The sequence below is a fragment of the Hemitrygon akajei genome, chromosome 14 (genome assembly GCF_048418815.1).
Source record: "Hemitrygon akajei chromosome 14, sHemAka1.3, whole genome shotgun sequence".
Lineage (NCBI taxonomy): Eukaryota > Metazoa > Chordata > Chondrichthyes > Myliobatiformes > Dasyatidae > Hemitrygon > Hemitrygon akajei.
Genome location: NC_133137.1, coordinates 95,949,332 through 95,967,161, shown reverse-complemented (window position 1 = coordinate 95,967,161; position 17,830 = coordinate 95,949,332). Strand labels below are relative to the sequence as shown.

At 43.8% G+C, this 17,830-nt stretch overlaps 2 protein-coding genes across 15 annotated transcripts in view; both read right to left on the bottom strand.

The window, feature by feature from the left end:
* flncb (filamin C, gamma b (actin binding protein 280)) overlaps window positions 1-6,227 on the bottom strand; it is a 63,492-nt gene extending 57,265 nt beyond the window's left edge. For all 7 annotated transcript variants that reach the window (XM_073066717.1, XM_073066719.1, XM_073066718.1 and 4 more), the window contains exon 1: window positions 5,723-6,227. In XM_073066717.1, the coding sequence (XP_072922818.1) occupies window positions 5,723-6,059 (337 nt within the window). In that variant the 5' untranslated portion in view covers window positions 6,060-6,227. The remainder of the gene's footprint in view (window positions 1-5,722) is intronic.
* Window positions 6,228-12,528: 6,301 nt separating this feature from the next.
* ccdc136b (coiled-coil domain containing 136b) overlaps window positions 12,529-17,830 on the bottom strand; it is a 126,400-nt gene continuing 121,098 nt past the window's right edge. For all 8 annotated transcript variants that reach the window (XM_073066703.1, XM_073066701.1, XM_073066700.1 and 5 more), the window contains one exon: window positions 12,529-16,378. The gene's annotated coding sequence lies outside the window, so the exon portion shown is untranslated. The remainder of the gene's footprint in view (window positions 16,379-17,830) is intronic.

Genomic DNA, 17,830 nt, shown 5'->3' with positions numbered 1-17,830 from the left:
CACACTCACCCACACTACAGCCTTTCTACATCTGCTTCACAGCTCACCAACAGCTACACAACCCCCTATCCTCAAAGCATTGGCTCACATGGACATGTGGGAGAAACGGCATCCAAAATTAGGGAGATACACCAAGGACAGCTAGGCTCCAAACCCCAATTCCTATGGTATCCAGATAGTTACTGCCTGCCTCCCCGAAAATGGTTTATCCCAAATGTTTTCCATTAGCCTACTGATCTGCCTTTATCTGATCTATGCGTTACATTTGCAAACAAAAAGCCAACAGATTTGTTAAGCACTATTTCCCTTTCACAAGCCCACGCTGACTTTGTTAAATCTTGTCAACACTTTCCAAGTATCAATAAAAAAAAGATGTCATAATTTTCTCCACTGCCAACATGAGACTTACTTTATTTTAAATATATACAATTCCATGCTCCGCCCTTCCTCTTGGCTTTAAAAAATAGTGGATTTACATTTGCTAACCTCCAGTTTACAGAAACTGCTCCAGAGTACAAAGAATTTCTGGAGATGACCACTTTTTTCCAGGGCCACTTCCCTTAGCACTCTGAGATAGAGATTGATGAGGGCTTGATAATCTGACAAATTTACAGCAAGGGAAATTAAGGGCAGTACAGAAGCATAGCAGTGAGGCATAATGCTTAACCTAGGTTCAATTCCCACCACTGTCTGTGAAAAGTTTGTGTGTTCTCCCGTGACTACCTGGGTGCTCCAGTTTCATCCCATATTCCAAAGACATACAGGTTAGTGTTAGTGAGCTGTGGGCACGCTATGTTGGCACCAGAAGTGTGGCACCACTTGCGTGCTGCCTCCAGCTCATCCTTGGATTGAGTTGGCTGTTGGCACAAACAACACACTTCAGTGTTTCGATGCACGCATGACAAATAAACCTAATCTTTAAATCATTTCCTCATGACTACGGATTTTCTTCTGTTTCTGCCCGTCACTTCTTTAACTTATCTAGGAGGTTACCTACGTCCCCCTTTGTGAGGACACAGCCAACATACGAGTTGAATTTCTCTGCTACTTCTCTACTTCCTGTTACAACTTGCACCTTCTCTGATAGCAGAGGACCTCCAGTTATCCTGTTACCATTTCAGGAGGTTTTTATGATCCTTGCAAGCTTACTCTTGTACTCCAGCTTCTCTCTCAAATACTTCTTTGTCCTCCTTTGCTCAGAACAAAGGGTGCTCGGCCTGGAACTTTATAGCCGATTTTTCATTCATTCACTGGTCCCTGCCTGACGTGCTGACCATTCCCTGTATTTACCCTTCATTCACTGCTAAGAATCCAGCACCTCCAGTGGTCCAGAGTAACCAAATCAATTCCATGCAGCAGGTGGTCAACCAGCTCAAACGCTGTGATGCACAGCGCGCCACAGGCATTCCTGAGTGCCAGGAGCAATATCCTTCAGAAGTGAGTTGAACCACCACAGGGATTCTTGAAGGAAGGCAAATGTCAAACAGAAAATAAAGGGCAGAGCAGGCCATTGCTTTTGGTAGCATGAAATTTGTTGAATGTGTTCTCAATATTATTTACTACTTGTTTATTCATTTAGAGATACAACACAGAACAGGCCCATCTGGCCCTTGGAGCTGCACCAGCTCAGCAACCCAACAATTTAACCCTAGCCTAAGTGCAGGACAATTTACAGTGACCAATTAACCCACCAGTCAGTACATCTTGGTACAGTGCGAGGAAACAGGACTACCCAGAGGAAACCCACGTAGTCACAGGGAGAATGTACAAACTCCTTATTTGTCTGCTTCTTATTATGAGTTTTTGTTTGTAAGTGCATAATTGTCTTCTTTTGCACATTGGTTGTTTGTACATGGTTTTCCAGTGACTTGATTTTTTTTGTATCTAGTGTGAATGCCCGCAAAAAAATTAGTCTTGATGTAGTGTAAGGTGACACATACGTATTTTGAATTGTAAGAGTACTTTGGCAAAGTGCTGGGTGGTGTTGGGGGTGGGGTGTTTAGTACATACAGACAGATCAAAACACTCTCAGGAGAAACAGAAAGACCTTTCGGACAGAATGACACTCAGATTCTGGAAAAGATGCAACAGGCAGGGACGATAGGAAACCACCAACACTCGTAGAGTTGGGAAAGAGAAGTGGCTGCCAGCCATTCACCACAGGGCCCAGACCACAACTCTTGGCACTTAAAAATCCAGCCCACAAGCTCCATCTGAGCCAGGCAGTGGCCCAGAGGATAAATCTGCAGGCAGGATTTTGTCTCGGCCCTCTCATGCCAGTCAACTTATTCAATGACCCGCTGTCTATCTCACACACGTAGTCAGAGACGGCAGGGCACGCACCAATCCCCCCAGCACACCGAAGCTGCTGCAAGATGATGAGTCGGCCCCCGGGGAGCCTCGCGTATTGGACAGCGTCGTGCGAACGCAGAAGGCAGGCTCTCGGAAGGAGCAGCTCTGGGAGAGAGCTGAGTGACATGGTGAGCTGTCAGACTCCAAGGTTATCACTGACACATTCCCGCCAGCTGCCTGAGCAGCTGTATATAGCTCCTGAGCTCAGCCCAGGCTGGGGGAAGGGGAGCAGGACAGCAGCTTGGGACAGGCGTGACTTTGCAAATGTGTCAGGAATATTCTGGAAGGGCACCCCACAAGACCACATGTGATGCGAGGACAGCTGGAGCCTGGGAGCTACCGATGGGGCTGACTTCCTGACTGGATATTTTATGGGTGGGGGTGGAGTGGAGACTGTGGAAGGGTAAAATGCAAAGGAAAAGCAGGAACAAGAATAAAGTATGGCCAACTGAGCCTTGTGACAATGCATCGATTGACTGATTTTTTTTGTTTGAGTGACCCCAAACACACTCAAGTGATCAAATAGCTCATGGCTAGGCTTCCGTTGCCATCTCAAGAGATCCTAAGACAGTTTTTAGCTCTGCTCCATGATTAAATGAGCTGTACAGTTGATACAAGGTTGAAGATTGGGAGCCTCTCTGCCTAGAATTCAAAGTCTGAGATTGAAATTGTGATCCAAAGATTGTGAACAAATGCAAGGGTCACTTCTAACCATGGGCAGCAGGATTTATAGATTTTTTCCCCAGACATGTAGAGGAGGTCACTGCAATGTGATATTTTAGACTCCCATTTGGTAAATTCCGATTTGTATAGAAGCAATTTTTTTTTGATTAAGGGATACAGCACAGTAACAGGTATTTCCAGCCCAACAAGCCCATGCTGCCCCGCACATCCATACGACTATTAACCGAAGCACTCGGAGGAAACCCTTGCAATGATGGGACGAACGTACAAACACTTTACAGACTACAGCAAAGCTGAACCCAGGCCGCTGACACTGTAAATGCATTACGCTAGCCGTTATTGATGGACGTGAGCACCTGAGTGATAGTCAAGAGGATTTTACATGTACTTTAATCCCGTTAGATTCAAGAGCTGCTACTAATGAGCATGAAGCAAGAAAGTGGAAAGAGGTGGAAGTCATTTCCCCACCAACCCCGCTACTACAACAGCAAAATGTATTTAAGTGTCTTCAATGTAGCTAAGCTGGCCAAGGAACTTCACAGGATCAGTTAACAGAACAAAAACTGACATCAAGCAACAGGTGACAGAAAGTTTGGTCAAAGATAGTTTTTGAGAAGAAAGGAGGTAAAGAGGCTTAGGGGAGGAATACTAGGACATAGGTCAACAGCTGAAGGCAGAGTACAAGGGGAAGTGGTTAAAATGAGGATGCACTAGAGGGCAGAACTGGAGGAATTAGCATCCAAGCGAGAGGTGTGGAGCTGTACTGATCACAGATGGGCCAGTGGATACTGGGATGACACTGAAGTAGGGCAGTGAGCACTGAACAGGAGTTTGGGGCAAGCAAAAGTTTACAAAGAGTGGCAGATGGGTGGCTATTCAAAATAATTTAAATATTCAATTTTATAAACTGATATTGTTAATGGTTTCAGCAGCACATGGATAGAGGCAGGGTAAGCAGGTGATGATCCAGAAAGAGATAGACAGTGATCAGGAGAATGGGGAGTCAGCCTTTTTTCAGTCGGAACATTGAAGATGCAAGCAGACCGGGACCCTGATTAAAAGTAAGATTACATTTCTAATATATCATTTCTAGCCTCAGGTTACCCCAAGGCTTTTCTACAGCCCGAGTAAATACAAAGAGTACTCAGTTTTAGAAAGATGACATAGCAAACAGCCAAAAAAAAAGGTTATTTTACAGCTGTTCATTGAAAGATATTTCTTCTCCTTTAAATAGCCCCACAGGAGGTTTAAGTTGGTGTGGGTAGAATCCCTGTTCAGTGCTTCACCAGAGAGAAAGCAGCTATGATAGAATTGGACTGGACTGACACATCAGTTAGATTTTTGTGAAGTTTAAATATGAACCCACGACTTTGGAGATTCAGTCATTCATCTGCCCCAACTGAACCACAAGGCACCAGGATCCATGTCAGCCTCACTCACTAAGTCTTGAAGATCCTGTGGTGGTGAAGTTAGTTCTCGATTACATTAACAAGGTTCCTTTTTCAGCAAGATTAGTCTATCCAAAAAAAAAATCAACCACTGGTCCTGCCACATCTTTACAAGGTCTCAGCCAATTTACTGTGACCACAGTTCAAAAGTGATTGACTGTAAAGCAGGAATGAAAGCAAGTAATTTGTGTAAAAAAGATTCCAACAAGAAAAATCGTGACCGTAGTCACTAATGCAGATGACTGAGGTAAAAATATAGCCCAGTACAATGAAGAGGACTCCACTACTCTTGCTCTACTATGACAGTCTCAAGGCTCCAGAGTCCAGAACTCAATCCCAGCCTCGGGTGCTACCTGTGTGAAGATCTTCACAATCACCCCATGACCACAAGCATTTCCTCCAGGTGCTCCAAATGCCACCCTTCCTCCAACATCCCGAAGACATACCGGTCAGTTAATCAGCCCCTTAGTGCTGGCAAGTAGTAGGAAGGTTTACAGGGATACCAGAATATATGTTCTATATGGCTACAAGAAGAAAGGGTGGTATTGCTCCTTTGAGAGCTAACATGGAACCCATGGGCTGAATATCTTCCTACCATGTCAGAACAAGCTTCCAAAAGAGACAAGGGATCTAACAACACCCACAGTTTCACAATATCCCCCTAAACCAACAACCTTCTGACTCACCCAATGGGTAAAGCTGGGGGGGGGGGGTCTGTTCACTCTCATGCTAAGTAACTTCTTTTAACTCAAGTAGTGCTGGCTATTGCTGAGACACAAGATTCTGTACAGATAGAAATCTGTCCCAAGTTAATATTACATAATTCGTATAATGATCCAGTGCCAAGGCAGCCAATCTGCCCTTCTATTTGATAGAACCAGTTTATCTCATTTCCCTTCTCTTGTCCATAGGATACACAGTATATACCCAATCCTCCGCCAAGGTCTTAACCCATTTCCCTCCACCTCCCCCATCATTCTAGACTCCATCCCATTACAATAATTCGCTATAATTATAATCACTCTGTTTCTCTTATTCATCACTTCCAATGCCTGCTCCTAAGGACCATTATGCCTCTGGAGCGAGCAGCCCACCGTAAAAGTTACACGCCAAATTTGATGAAGGGTGCCTGCGGGGTGGTCTTGGATTTGACACCTGGATTGGCCAACACGCCATTAGAGGGGATGAGGGTGGGAGGGGGTTTGGGAAGCCACGCGCCAGAGCAGACGTGTTCCTACCGATAGAGACTAGTTTAATCCTCTCTCGGTCCAGGAACTCCAGGGCCACCGACACGTTCTCCAGCTTCATCTGACGGAAGTTGGGCCGCGAGTGGTACTTTCTGTACATCTTCTTCTGGCTCAGGACCTCAAGGAGGGCGATCAGCCTCAGACCGTCGCTGAGGTCTTTCTGCAAGTCACCGATCCGCTTGTTCACACATTTGAGGTGCTCATTACACCAGCGGGTGAACGTGTTCTGCTGGATCTTCTTCCAAGGCGCGTCCTCCGCCAGGTCCTTCTCGGTTGCTGGCATCTCGGAGTCGTCCTGACCGTTGGTGGTTAGTCCGTGTTGATCCATCGCAGTGGTGGGAACCGGTCTCTAAAACTTTGCCCAAACTTTGCGAAGAGTACTCGAATCCGCTGCCGTCAGTGGAGGCGCCCGCGTTTACCTCTTCTCGGCGCTGCCCACACCGCCCGAAGGCTACTCTCCTCGGCTCTCTCTCGCCGAATGATAGCGCTCCCAGCCCAGCCGCACTTTTTAATAAGCGACGGCTGCTCCGAGTTCACGTCAGAGCCCAGGATCGCCAGGAATCCCGAGGCTATGCCCATATATAAACCCCGCACCGAATTAACTGCTCCCGGCCCGCGGCGACCCGCCCCTCCCGCCAGCGGGGCTAATCATAGCCGCCCCGCTCATTGGGCAGAGCTGCTCACTCCGGCCTTATTTTTAGCACAATAAGCGTTCGAGGAAGGAATGGGTTAATCAGACTCCCAGTGTGTGCAGTGGATGAGTTTACCAGGGAAGGAGGCTATCCTAGTACATCCCACTTTATTCTATGAGTTAATCAACTAACTCTCCATAGGCAGAAGTCGCCACTCAGAGTATTCAATGGGTTAACTTTCAAGGAGAGGAAGGTTAGTTAGCCTGCACTTATACGGTATTCAATGGGTTAAGCCTAGTTTTGAGTTAACTTGCCTTCTTGCCCCAATTCCTCTTTCAACTGCTAACTCTCCACCAAACTATTAACCTAGCCCTCTCATTCAATAGGTTCACTCCCCAAAGGAAAGGATTACAGTGTATTTAGTGGATAAACTCGCCATGGGAGGGAGTTGGTTATTCCCTCCTTTGAATACAGTGGATTACCTCTCTCCAGGGAAACAGCAAATCTGCCCCTCATCCCCTTTGCATTCAGTGTGTTGCCTCTCCAGATTCAGGTAAATCTGCCCCCATATCCACTTCCATTCATTCTTAGAGTGAGAGATTAACCTGAGCTTCTATCCCATTGAAATTTCTCCAAAACATATTTTACATCATCCAAACCCTCCCCCACACCCCTTTCCTTTTCCCCATTCCCCAGATGTGGTTGGATTCCTGCAACAGGAAGTAAGGGCAGGGGAGGCCAAAGAGGAGCCACAAATCTACTGAGCTCAGTTGCTATTTCTGAGCATCTTGGGGTTAATTTTTACTCATTTATTTCTGCCCCCCCCTACAAGAATAGCTGTACGCATATCCTCATTGATCGCATTTAGCACAAGGCATCACTGCCAGGGGCTAGGCATCATCACTCAGCAATGTAACAACTCACTATCGAAAGCTCTAGCAACACTGCCTTCCACTTTATTAAAGTAATTAAATCTGTTTTCCTCCATAACTTAAAGGTGCCTCACAAGCTATCAACTTCTGAATTAGTTAGATGAGCTGTGTGAGACATTCCTCATGGACTAATGCTGGGATCTCTGATCATCTCTGTTGCCCCTCTGATCCCCAATCGGGATCTGACTCATATTTCTTGTGTCAGACCCAACCAACCCTCCATTTCCAAGCCAGTAAATCTTTCTCTTTGGACTAAGATCCCAGAGCAGATACTGATTTCACATTCTCACCTGTTCTAACTTCTCTCTATCACCTAATACCCTATCTAACCTGTTCTTTCAGGGTGAAACTACCTTTAATATTGGGATCACTATTCTGTTATTATCAGTGTGATTTTTTTCCTTTATTATCAGATGCATCCTCAATGCTCTTCACTACACAGAAGAATGAACAATTTTATCAATTTCAAATATATTTAATATTAAAACATTGATAAGCAAAATACATTCCACTTAGCACAGCTCCAGCATCAAATGAACAGTGCCATATTATCTGATAACAAAGTACAACAGGCAATGAGACATTGCTAAGGGGCCAGAACATTTGTACGCCCACCTCTGGTAGATAAATGCAAACTGTCCAATACCATCGCTGAAAATTAGGGTGCCCTGGTATCCCGTGGCTGTGGGTGGTTCAGGACAGGGGGCACAAGCTAAGAGTCACACTTTGGGAAGCAAAAATCAACCTTTTGAGATAAGAGTATCATTGCAATCTAATCTCAGGGACGTGAGCAGTATGACTTGATCAGCCCCATCCCAGGGGAATCCCAGGTCTGCTGATTCTGATCTTTGGGTGTGGGCATGTTTCCAATGGACTCTGTGATCCCTTGAAGAGATGTGCAGGACTCAATGAGAGTCCATCTCTAGTTTGGGCAGGAGTTCAAAGATCACATCTCTCCTGTAACTCATCTCATCTCAGGAATGGTTCGGATTCTATAAGTCATAAAGAGATTTTTCAGGGGCAGTTTTCTGCTAGACCCATTACTGAGGTCCTTTGACATAATGTGACCCACATCTTCTAAAGAGCTAGACTGTCAAGAAATCTGAGTGAATTCTTCAATGTCCAGGGGATGGGACAGTGGAATCTGCTGGGTCCCCATTTCTGGCTAATGTGGTGTAAGTATTCCCCGGGCCTAAGGGAGGAGTAATTACTGCTCAGGACTCCATCTCTGGACAGAAGTGGGGACTGGCACCCTAGATTCCCAAGGAACCTATCTGTTTTGCAAAAGTGTAAGATACCCTAGAGCTGCATCTCTGTCTGGGAGAGATCCTAAAACTAGGTTTCAAGTGCAGATCGTGCTGTTGCCTTCTAACCAATGCAACCTGTTGCTTAACAGTAGTTCACAGTGATCTTCATGGCAACTGAGAGCTAATGAAGGGAAATTTGTGCAACTTAAAGCATTTTTCTGGCCCAAAGCATCTGGAACTTGGTGCTCAGATTAAAGATTAAAAAAAAAGAAAGTGAAAACAAAGGTGATAGGAAAGCAAACTGGTGCTGGACACAGTTAACCTCGTCATTCCTCCCTTAGTTTGATCTACTCCCAGAGCAGCTAACCAGGCATATGTCAATAAATGAGTAAACAGGTCAATGATAATGTCACAAAGTTGTGCAATATAAAGAGAAAGAAGGCTCCTCAAAAACAGGGTTCTTCTTTCCAATAACTCACTTTACATTATTTTACAAAGAATATTATTTCTTACTTAAATTCAATACCAATCAAATTATCTGCAGGAATAGCTCTACAACATTTATAACCCATGAGACAAATGGCAGCTGGGTAAGTCAGTGATCAGAGGGCATAGAATGAAGATCAATTATCTAGAAATTGTCCAAACCCGACTCCCCCTCCTAAATGTATGCATTCCTCCAATTCTAATCATGCAGTTCTAGCTTTCTTTGCCATATTATTAATACTGATTCCTACTGCTCACTTACCTTTTCCCCTAAGATGATAGAAACATAGAAAACCTACAGCTCTATACAGGCCTTTCGGCCCACAATGCTGTACTGAACATGTACTTACTTTAAAAATTACCTCGGGTTACCCATAGCCCTCTATTTTTCCAAGCTCCATGTACTTATCCAGGAGTCTCTTAAAAGACCCTATTGTATCTGCCTCCACCACCATTGCCGGCAGCCCATTCCACGTACTCACCACTCTCTGCATAAAAAACATAACCCTGACATCTCCTCTATACCTATTTCCAAGCACCTTAAAACTGTGTCTTCTCGTGTTAGCCATTTCAGCCCTGGGAAAAAGCCTCTGACTATCCACACGATCAGTGCCTCTCATCATCTTATACACCTCTATCAGGTCACCTCTCATCCTCCGTCGCTCCAAGGAGAAAAGGCCGAGTTCACTCAACCCATTCTCATGAGGCATGCTCCCCAATTCAGGCAACATCCTTGTAAATAGTGTGAATAGTCCTACAAAATTAGTGAATTAGGGTGGGAGAAAATCAGGACAGTTGTGGTGGATATTTACTTTCCAGGGCTGAAAGACTTATTGCTAAACTCAGTCTTTAAAAACAGTTTATTTGACCAATCTTCTGCACACTTTCTTGCTCATGCAGCTTGTAATCAAATATTTATTTAGAAATGTTCCAGAAGCATAAATAGTTTGGGATATTCTACCACACTAAAGACACTATATCAAATCAAACATGTAAATATCTGAGCTCACACACTGGGTGAAATATTAAATAGACTTTAAGAACTATATTTATAAATTTCCAAAAAGTAGGTAGCTAGTAGGCACTAACTGACTTTCTCCACTCTATTTCTGTGGGGTAACTGCACTGTGCCATTCTAGAACCAAAAACATGGTAGAGACAAAACACACACCCAAAAATCCTTAAATTCACAGCAGAATGGAGCAATCATTTAACTAGAAATTTAACCTGATCATTCTCTTGTCATTTCCTTTATCAATCTAAAGTTAATCTATTATCTCACACTCTCACTACTGTCCTTTTATCAATCCCAAACTACCTGACCTGCCCTTTTCCAATGTCTTGCGTTAATCTCCAACTAATCACATTATCCTACTCTTTCCCCAAATTCCTTTATTAATACAAGTTTCCTGCTCATCCATCCCCAACTGATCCAGCTACTTCATTCTCACACCAAAGTCCCAAATGAATTCCAAGCTCATCCCATTGTTTCATCCTCTCATAGAACGTACAGTACAGCACAATACAGGCCCTTTGGCCAACAATGTTATGCTGACCTTTTAATCTACTCCAAGATCAATCTAACCCTTCCCTTCTACAGACCTTCATTTTTCTTTCATCCATGTGCCTGTCTAAGTCTTAAATCTCCCTAATGTATCTGCCTCTACCATGCACTTACACTCACTGTGTAAAAAAAATTCTACCTCAGGCATTCCCTCGAAACATTTCTCCAATCACCTTAAAATTATGGCCTCTCCTATTAGCCATTTCCACCCTATGACAAAGGTGCTGGCTGTTCACTGTATCTATGCCTCTAATCATCTCACAGACCTCTTTCAAGTCACCTGTCATCCTCCTTCACTCTAAAAAGAAAACTCTCAATTTGATCAACCTTTCCTCGTAAGCCAAGCTCTCTAATCCAGACAGCATCCTGGTAAATCTCCTCTGCACCCTCTCTAAAGTTTCCATATCCTTCCAATAATGACATGACCAGAACTCAACTCAGTACTCACTCTCCCTCCATCATTCTTTATCCTGAATTGTTCCAACTTTCCTCATAATTCCATATCAATCCAAACTAATTGTCATATTCCACTCTTTCATTTATCCTGTATTGATCCCAAACTATTCCTATTATTTTACTTTCCCTCAGTCTCACCACTCTGTCCATAAGCCTCAGCCAAACTGAGCAGAGAGCAGACCTCGCTAGAGAAACAGGCTGAACCATGAGGATACTTCAGATGTTCAGCTCATGAATTCTACTCACCTGACAAACTCTTGAAAGATGAATAATTCCAGAACACAAATGACCACTGAATCACTGGGCAATTTAAGGTGTTTCTTGCATTTTGAAATAGATGAGGTGCTCAGGAAAGTAACATTTAGCGGTGGAGAGTTATTTCCATCACCGTCATTTATAAATTTGACTGGTAAAGATGCTGACCAAGATGGAAGTGAACTTCATAATACTGTTGGTTTGGGGTCAGTTCACCCAAAATGGGTACTAGCAAAAGGAATGGAGTGCTGTCCGTCTGAATAATAACAAATCTAACCCTCCCCATGGAACCATCTTCTACAGTAACTGCACACCTGAACAGAAAGTTAACTGTTCACAAAGAACTACATGAGAACATTCTGCCTGTGCTGGTAAAGCCAACTTCATTACGGGGTCTCTTGAAAACATAATTCTGTTTTTTAAGATAATTACACTTAGCTATACTGGATTGATTCACAGAACTTAACAGAAAGGAAAAGGAAACCAGAAGCACAAGTGCTTACAGGAATAAATGATTTCAGTTGGTACTAGATGGTGTTAAGGACCCCTTCCCAATGACTGTATGTGGTTAGGGGCAAGTCAACTGTATTGTTTGAAGCGTTACCTAGAGGGTGGGGTATGTCAAATGTTCCTGATGCTGGGGCAGGAGTCTGCATATATATACTAATCTCATTACAGAGCAGTGTAGTTGAGGAGAGAAATGATTGACTATGAAAAACCACGATATGCTGCCAGCGAAACTGTTGGTTGATGGTGGCACTATTCCTTCACTTTCAACGTTGTCTTTCATTGTTCTGGTAGGATTCATCCTGCTGCTTCAGGTGTATTCCTCTTTCCGTGGGAGATAATGCTCGATCTGAACATTATCAGAAAACTACGGCCATTGCAACCTGTATATTCAAGTACTATGTATGATACTGGATCAGGCAGATCACCAGTTCCATGATATCTCTTCACTGCTGCAATCTGAGCAGAAGAAAGAGGATTTCTGGGGCACTGCAACCATATATCCCAGAATCCAAACCTACTCTCAGGTTCCTGGAATTGTCAGTGAACAGCAGACCAACTCAAAATGAAAACACTCTATGTACCTCAAGAAAACTGGCATTGTTTTGTGTACTGCTCCCTTTCAAAATGCACCTGTGTATATATAACTTATTATGTTACTGGGTAAATTGTTTATTTACATTATTTTACATGTGCACTTTTCACCACATCTTGTTACTGAATATAGCATGCATGTGTGCAATATTTAAATAATATGCCATATACTATTGAATATAATGCTATTATTCTATTTTGATACCTAAGTTGTAATAATACTTAAATTGAAAATTTGGATCTAATGATCACCAGTACACTATTTGAACCTACAGATGATTATGGAAGTGGATAAGTTAAAGGATTTTTTTTATTATCAGTGACATATGTCGTGAAATTTGTTGTTTTGTGGTAGTAGACGTGCAAATCACAAAAGTTACTATAAATCGCAATAAATAAATCTAACAATCACAAGTACACTGTCTGAACCTATAGATAATTATGGAAGTGGACAAGTTAAAGGAATTTTAAGGATAGCTGAAAATTGGGTGGATGACATTCACAGTAGAAAATGAAAACTCTTCAAACTGGGACAAAATTTTAATGTCATTTCATTGTAAAGAAACTAATGTCCGTAAAAAAAAGAACGCAAATTGGGGGTCATGAGTGACAATATATAGAAGATGATCTCAGTGCTGTGAGTAAAATAAATCAGATGTGTTAAATGGTGACCTAAAATAGTAATCTTTTCCTGCTTCTTCACAGTTTGTTGTGCAATCCCACTGAGAAATTGTGAGCATTTTTGGTCAACCAAGTCCAAAAAGGCGCTGAAAGGTTACAGAAGGGATGACAAATGGGATGGAGGAACTGGATTAAGAAGCAAAATTATATAAACTGGACATACCCTTCTAAAGAAGGGGTTTAATATTGATATGACCACTGGCTTTATTTTCACATAAACTACAGCAGAATAGAGCTGGTGCAGATGATGGTGCAGTAGAGTCCAACCAGACCGTAACTCCATCTGTAATTCTCAATATCTGAATTAACAGGAATGAATCTGCTAGATCAAAATGACAATCTTCAAAGTGTCAGCAACATGCCCAAACTGTCAAACGCCACTACCTAATGAGCACCACCAAGTATAAAGAGCCTAAGGGCAGCCCAACGTCCAGTAATCGGCTGATCACCATCCATACTATTCACCAGGTTCAAGATATCAAATGGCAGTGGAAGAAGCTCAAAGTAGTAGTAAGAAGCAAGCACTCACTATGGGTCAGGGTAGTTAACCCAGCTGCAAAAGGAGGAGGGCTGGGCATGGGGCTAGCAAACCCATCCTATAAAAACCCAGAAGTACAGAAACGCCAACAGAAGCTCCAGAGATCTCATCCCTGGGAGACGAAGGATCTCTGAAAGTGGGCTACACCCGGAGACAACTTGAAAGACTGACCCAGGATACAGGACTCTGGTGAGCTGCTCTCAGTGGCCTATGCCCCAGTAGGGGTAATGGGCTTAAGTAAATAGGGCAATCTCTCATTTACAGTTTGTCAATCAGGGCCAATCAGTTACTCATTGACAATCGGCACTTGCTGACATCAGTCAATCAGACACTATCACAGACCGAGGGTTGCTCACTAACTGTAGACAACTTCACTGAGTATCAGGCAGTTGCTGGGGTGCAACCGCTCAGTGGGGATCGATCACTCATGGTCAATCACTCCAAAGGTTGTTCACTCACTGACAATCGATCACTTACTGAGGGTCAGTCACCCACCAATGGATCTGTCGCTCGCCAAGAATGGGCCACTCATGAGGAGTAGGCAACTTGCTCAGTCAGTGAGGATCAGTCAAATTGCTGAACATCAGTGGCTTGCTGAGGACTATTCATTTGATGAGGTTATCTGTTGAAGCAAGTTACTCTGAGGTTGGTAATCACTCAGAGTTGGTCTTTCACTGTCATCAATCAATCACTCAGCCAGTCTGTGCCCTGAGTTAGTTAGTTGCTGAGGGGATGGTCATTCACTGTGGCTGGTTAATTTTTGACGGCAATTCCTTTTACTGAGAATCAGTGGCTTGTAAACAATAATCAGGCCACAGTTTAAGAATAAGGGGTAGGCCATTTAGAATGGAGTTCAGGAAAAACTTTTTCACCCAGAGAGTTGTGGATCTATGGAATGCTCTGCCTCAGAAGACAATGGAAGCCAATTCTCTGGATGCTTTCAAGAAAGAGTTAGATAGAGCTCTTAAAGATAGTGGAGTCAAGGATATGGGGAGAAGGCAGAAACGGAGTACTGATTGTGGATGATCAGCCATGATCACATTGAATGGCGGTGCTGGCTCGAAGGGCCAAATGGCCTACCCCTGCACCTATTGTCTATTGTAAAGATTCTGATACTTGCTGAGAGTTGATGAAATACTGAGGTCACTGACTGAGGATCAGCCACTCATTAAGGTCATTATCTCATGGAGTTGTGTGGTAGCTAACTCACTAAAAGTCCGCTGGTCAGTTAGTAAAGCCAGATATACACTTCGGCTTGGCTGGATACTCCCTAAGGGTCAGTCGCTCAGTGGTATCAGTCAATCACCGGAAGTTAGTTGGTCACTAGTTTGGTCACTGATCTTTCACTAAAGATCAGTTACTCCCTCAGATTTAGTCAATCACTGACAGTCTATCGTGGACAACTAATTGATCACACTATGTCAGTTGGTTGAGGACCAGATGGTGATAGATATTCAGAAAGTCAGGGTGACCCACCGGTCACTGACAGTCCATTGATCACAAACCAAAATAATTGGGAAAACTCCACCAGGAAATGCTGTGTTATCAATATACAAGGTGGTGTCCTTAAGTGTGGGTCTCCCTACAGATGGGAGATCTGAACATTCTGAGAGCCCCGTAATAACCTTGGTAATTAAATTTCTGTTAATTCATGCACAGGATCCCTGACTCCACCCAACTCCGGAGTGCCTCGTGGGCAGCAGCTGTTCATTTCATTCTGGTTTAGAGAAGGTTTCATCCAATATTGCTAGAGAAAACAGATAAAGATCTATGTACAGCAGCATTTTCAGAACAGCAGGAGAACAGAACGCTGGGAGAAATAGCAGGCAAATACTCAGGTTTAAGCACCAAGGAAAAATTGGAAGGGAAGAAAGGGCGCAGATAGGAGAGCTGGGGAAGGTGGTGAGAGAGTGTCATGGAGGCAAGAATAGTAAGGGTGAAAGAAATGAGAGGGAAGAGGTGGTAAAAGGAGTGAAGAGTCATCGACAGATAATGTGTGGAAAAAAAGGAATTGGGGGTTAAGCAATAGATGGAATGAATGGAGGAAGAGATGTGAAGAGGGTTTGTGGAGAAGGGTGTTGAAGAACTCTGGAAGAGGTAGGATGGGGAAAAGCTAGAGAAACTCAGCAATAGCTGGGGGAATGAACTGGGAAAGAGGTATGTGGAAGGGGTAGAGGAAGATGTGATGAGGAGGAGAAGAACTAAGGGAAAATGTGAGGGGGCAGAGGTATGATATCAGGGAGAGGTGAGAGAACAAGGAAGAGTTGAATGAAAAGGGAAAGGGAAAGAGGTGAAGAAAAGTGGGGATGAGGACCAAGGAGGCAGAATAAACATGGAAGGACAGAAGGGAATGGAAGGCCAATAGGAGGATGGGGAATGGAATGTAAGTAAGAAGGTAGGAAGGAAGAGAATAAGGAAAGAAAGGTGGAGAATGTGATAGTAAAGAGAATACAGGGAAGAAGTGGAGAGATGTATGGGTAAATAGAGAAGAAGGTAGAAGAAAAGATGGGGCATGGGTTGGGGAGATGAGAGTAGAAGAGGAAGGAATTGGGGAACAGGACAACCGAGAGAAGTGGAGGGTGTGGATTGTGAGAAGGTGTGGGGAGGTATGGATAAGGAGAGAGGAGGAGGAAGGAGGGAATGGAACAAACACATTTTGGTTGTTGAGAAGTCAGGAGTGAGGCTGACATATGGAAGAATGACCAGCTGTAGCAATAACCATCAGCTCTAATGGAATCCACACTCCAGTTCGACTCTGTACAGGAAAAAAAAAGCAGCAGAAGGTCACAGATAAATTCCAGCTGTAATTCTAACTGTCTCTGTGCTGCCTGCCTCTCCCTCCCTTCACTCCGTGCCTCACAGTCTGTTAATACGGTGCAGATTATTTTTCAGGGCTCTCCTTGTGAAAGTGATTGGTTATTTTTTCAATAATGCATTCCTAGTCAATTCTGTTCCTTCCGCAGTATATTGCTAAATTTGAACAACACATAACCCCACCCCACATCGTTCCCCTCACCCACCCCTGCTGACCTCACCCTACATCAAAACTCACTAGAACCTCCCAGCAGATCTGGGGGAGGGGGACTACACATTTCTTAACCTTCCTCTGGCATTCATCAGAATAAATTCTGCCCCTCTCCCCCCCCCTTGCAAGGAATACTGCCCCCACCTCATCAGGTTCTCCTCCCACCTCTCCTCATGCCCTGCTTATTTCCCCAGCTAAACTGCAGAATCCGCATTTCTTTCTAATTCCCTCTCCTCAGGGGAGATCAGGAACTTGCACCAGGTGAATTGAAGTAATGAAGCTGCTTTGTGGGGAACATCATTGTGTGCATATTGCTGTACTTCAAGCAGGGAAGGGGCAGTTGCACTGTTCTGAGAGGTTTATTCACAATGTTATAAATCAGACGGAGAGACAGTGATATGCTTTAATCTCAAACAGCTGTCACAACATGATACACACAGCACGATCACTACACAACAGCAATGAAAGAGCCTGAGTGAGTTGAATAAGGGGCCTGGGCAGAAGTAAACTTCTACCGCACCACAATCCTAGTTTAATCTATCTCATCTGTCCCAAAGCTGCTGTAACTGAGGAGAACACAGCCCTAGGTTAAAGGGGAAAACAGGCAGGATTCCTGCTGTAAATCTTTGCCCTCAATCGAAAGAGTTAGAGGGAAGGTTAATCAGCCAACATTCCTGCTTCTTATTACTGTCCGGAGTCCTGCTGTTAAAAAAAAGGAGAATCACCCAGACACGAGGAAATCTGCAGATGCTGGAAATTCAAGCAACACACATAAAATGCTGGTGGAACGCAGCAGGCCAGGCAGCATCTATAGGGAGAAGCGCTGTCAACGTTTCGGGCCAAGACCCTGACAAAGGGCCGAAATGTCGACAGCGCTTCTCCCTATAGATGCTGCCTGGCCTGCTGAATCACCGAGAATTCCTGTTCCCAATCATTTTCCTGTGTGTCCTAGATTAAAGGAAGGAGAGTCACATGGAAATCCTATTCCGAAATTACCCCAATTGATTTCCAGCTCTGGTAAAACTACATTGATCTGAATAATATGCAGAGAAAGTGTTTTCCCCTTGTATTGAGCTCAGTCCCAAACTTTGAGCTGACCTAATCACTCTCTATCCTTGCAACCCAAAATGTAATCATCAAGCCCAAATTTGCTAACATACTCACAAAGATAATAAAATGGGA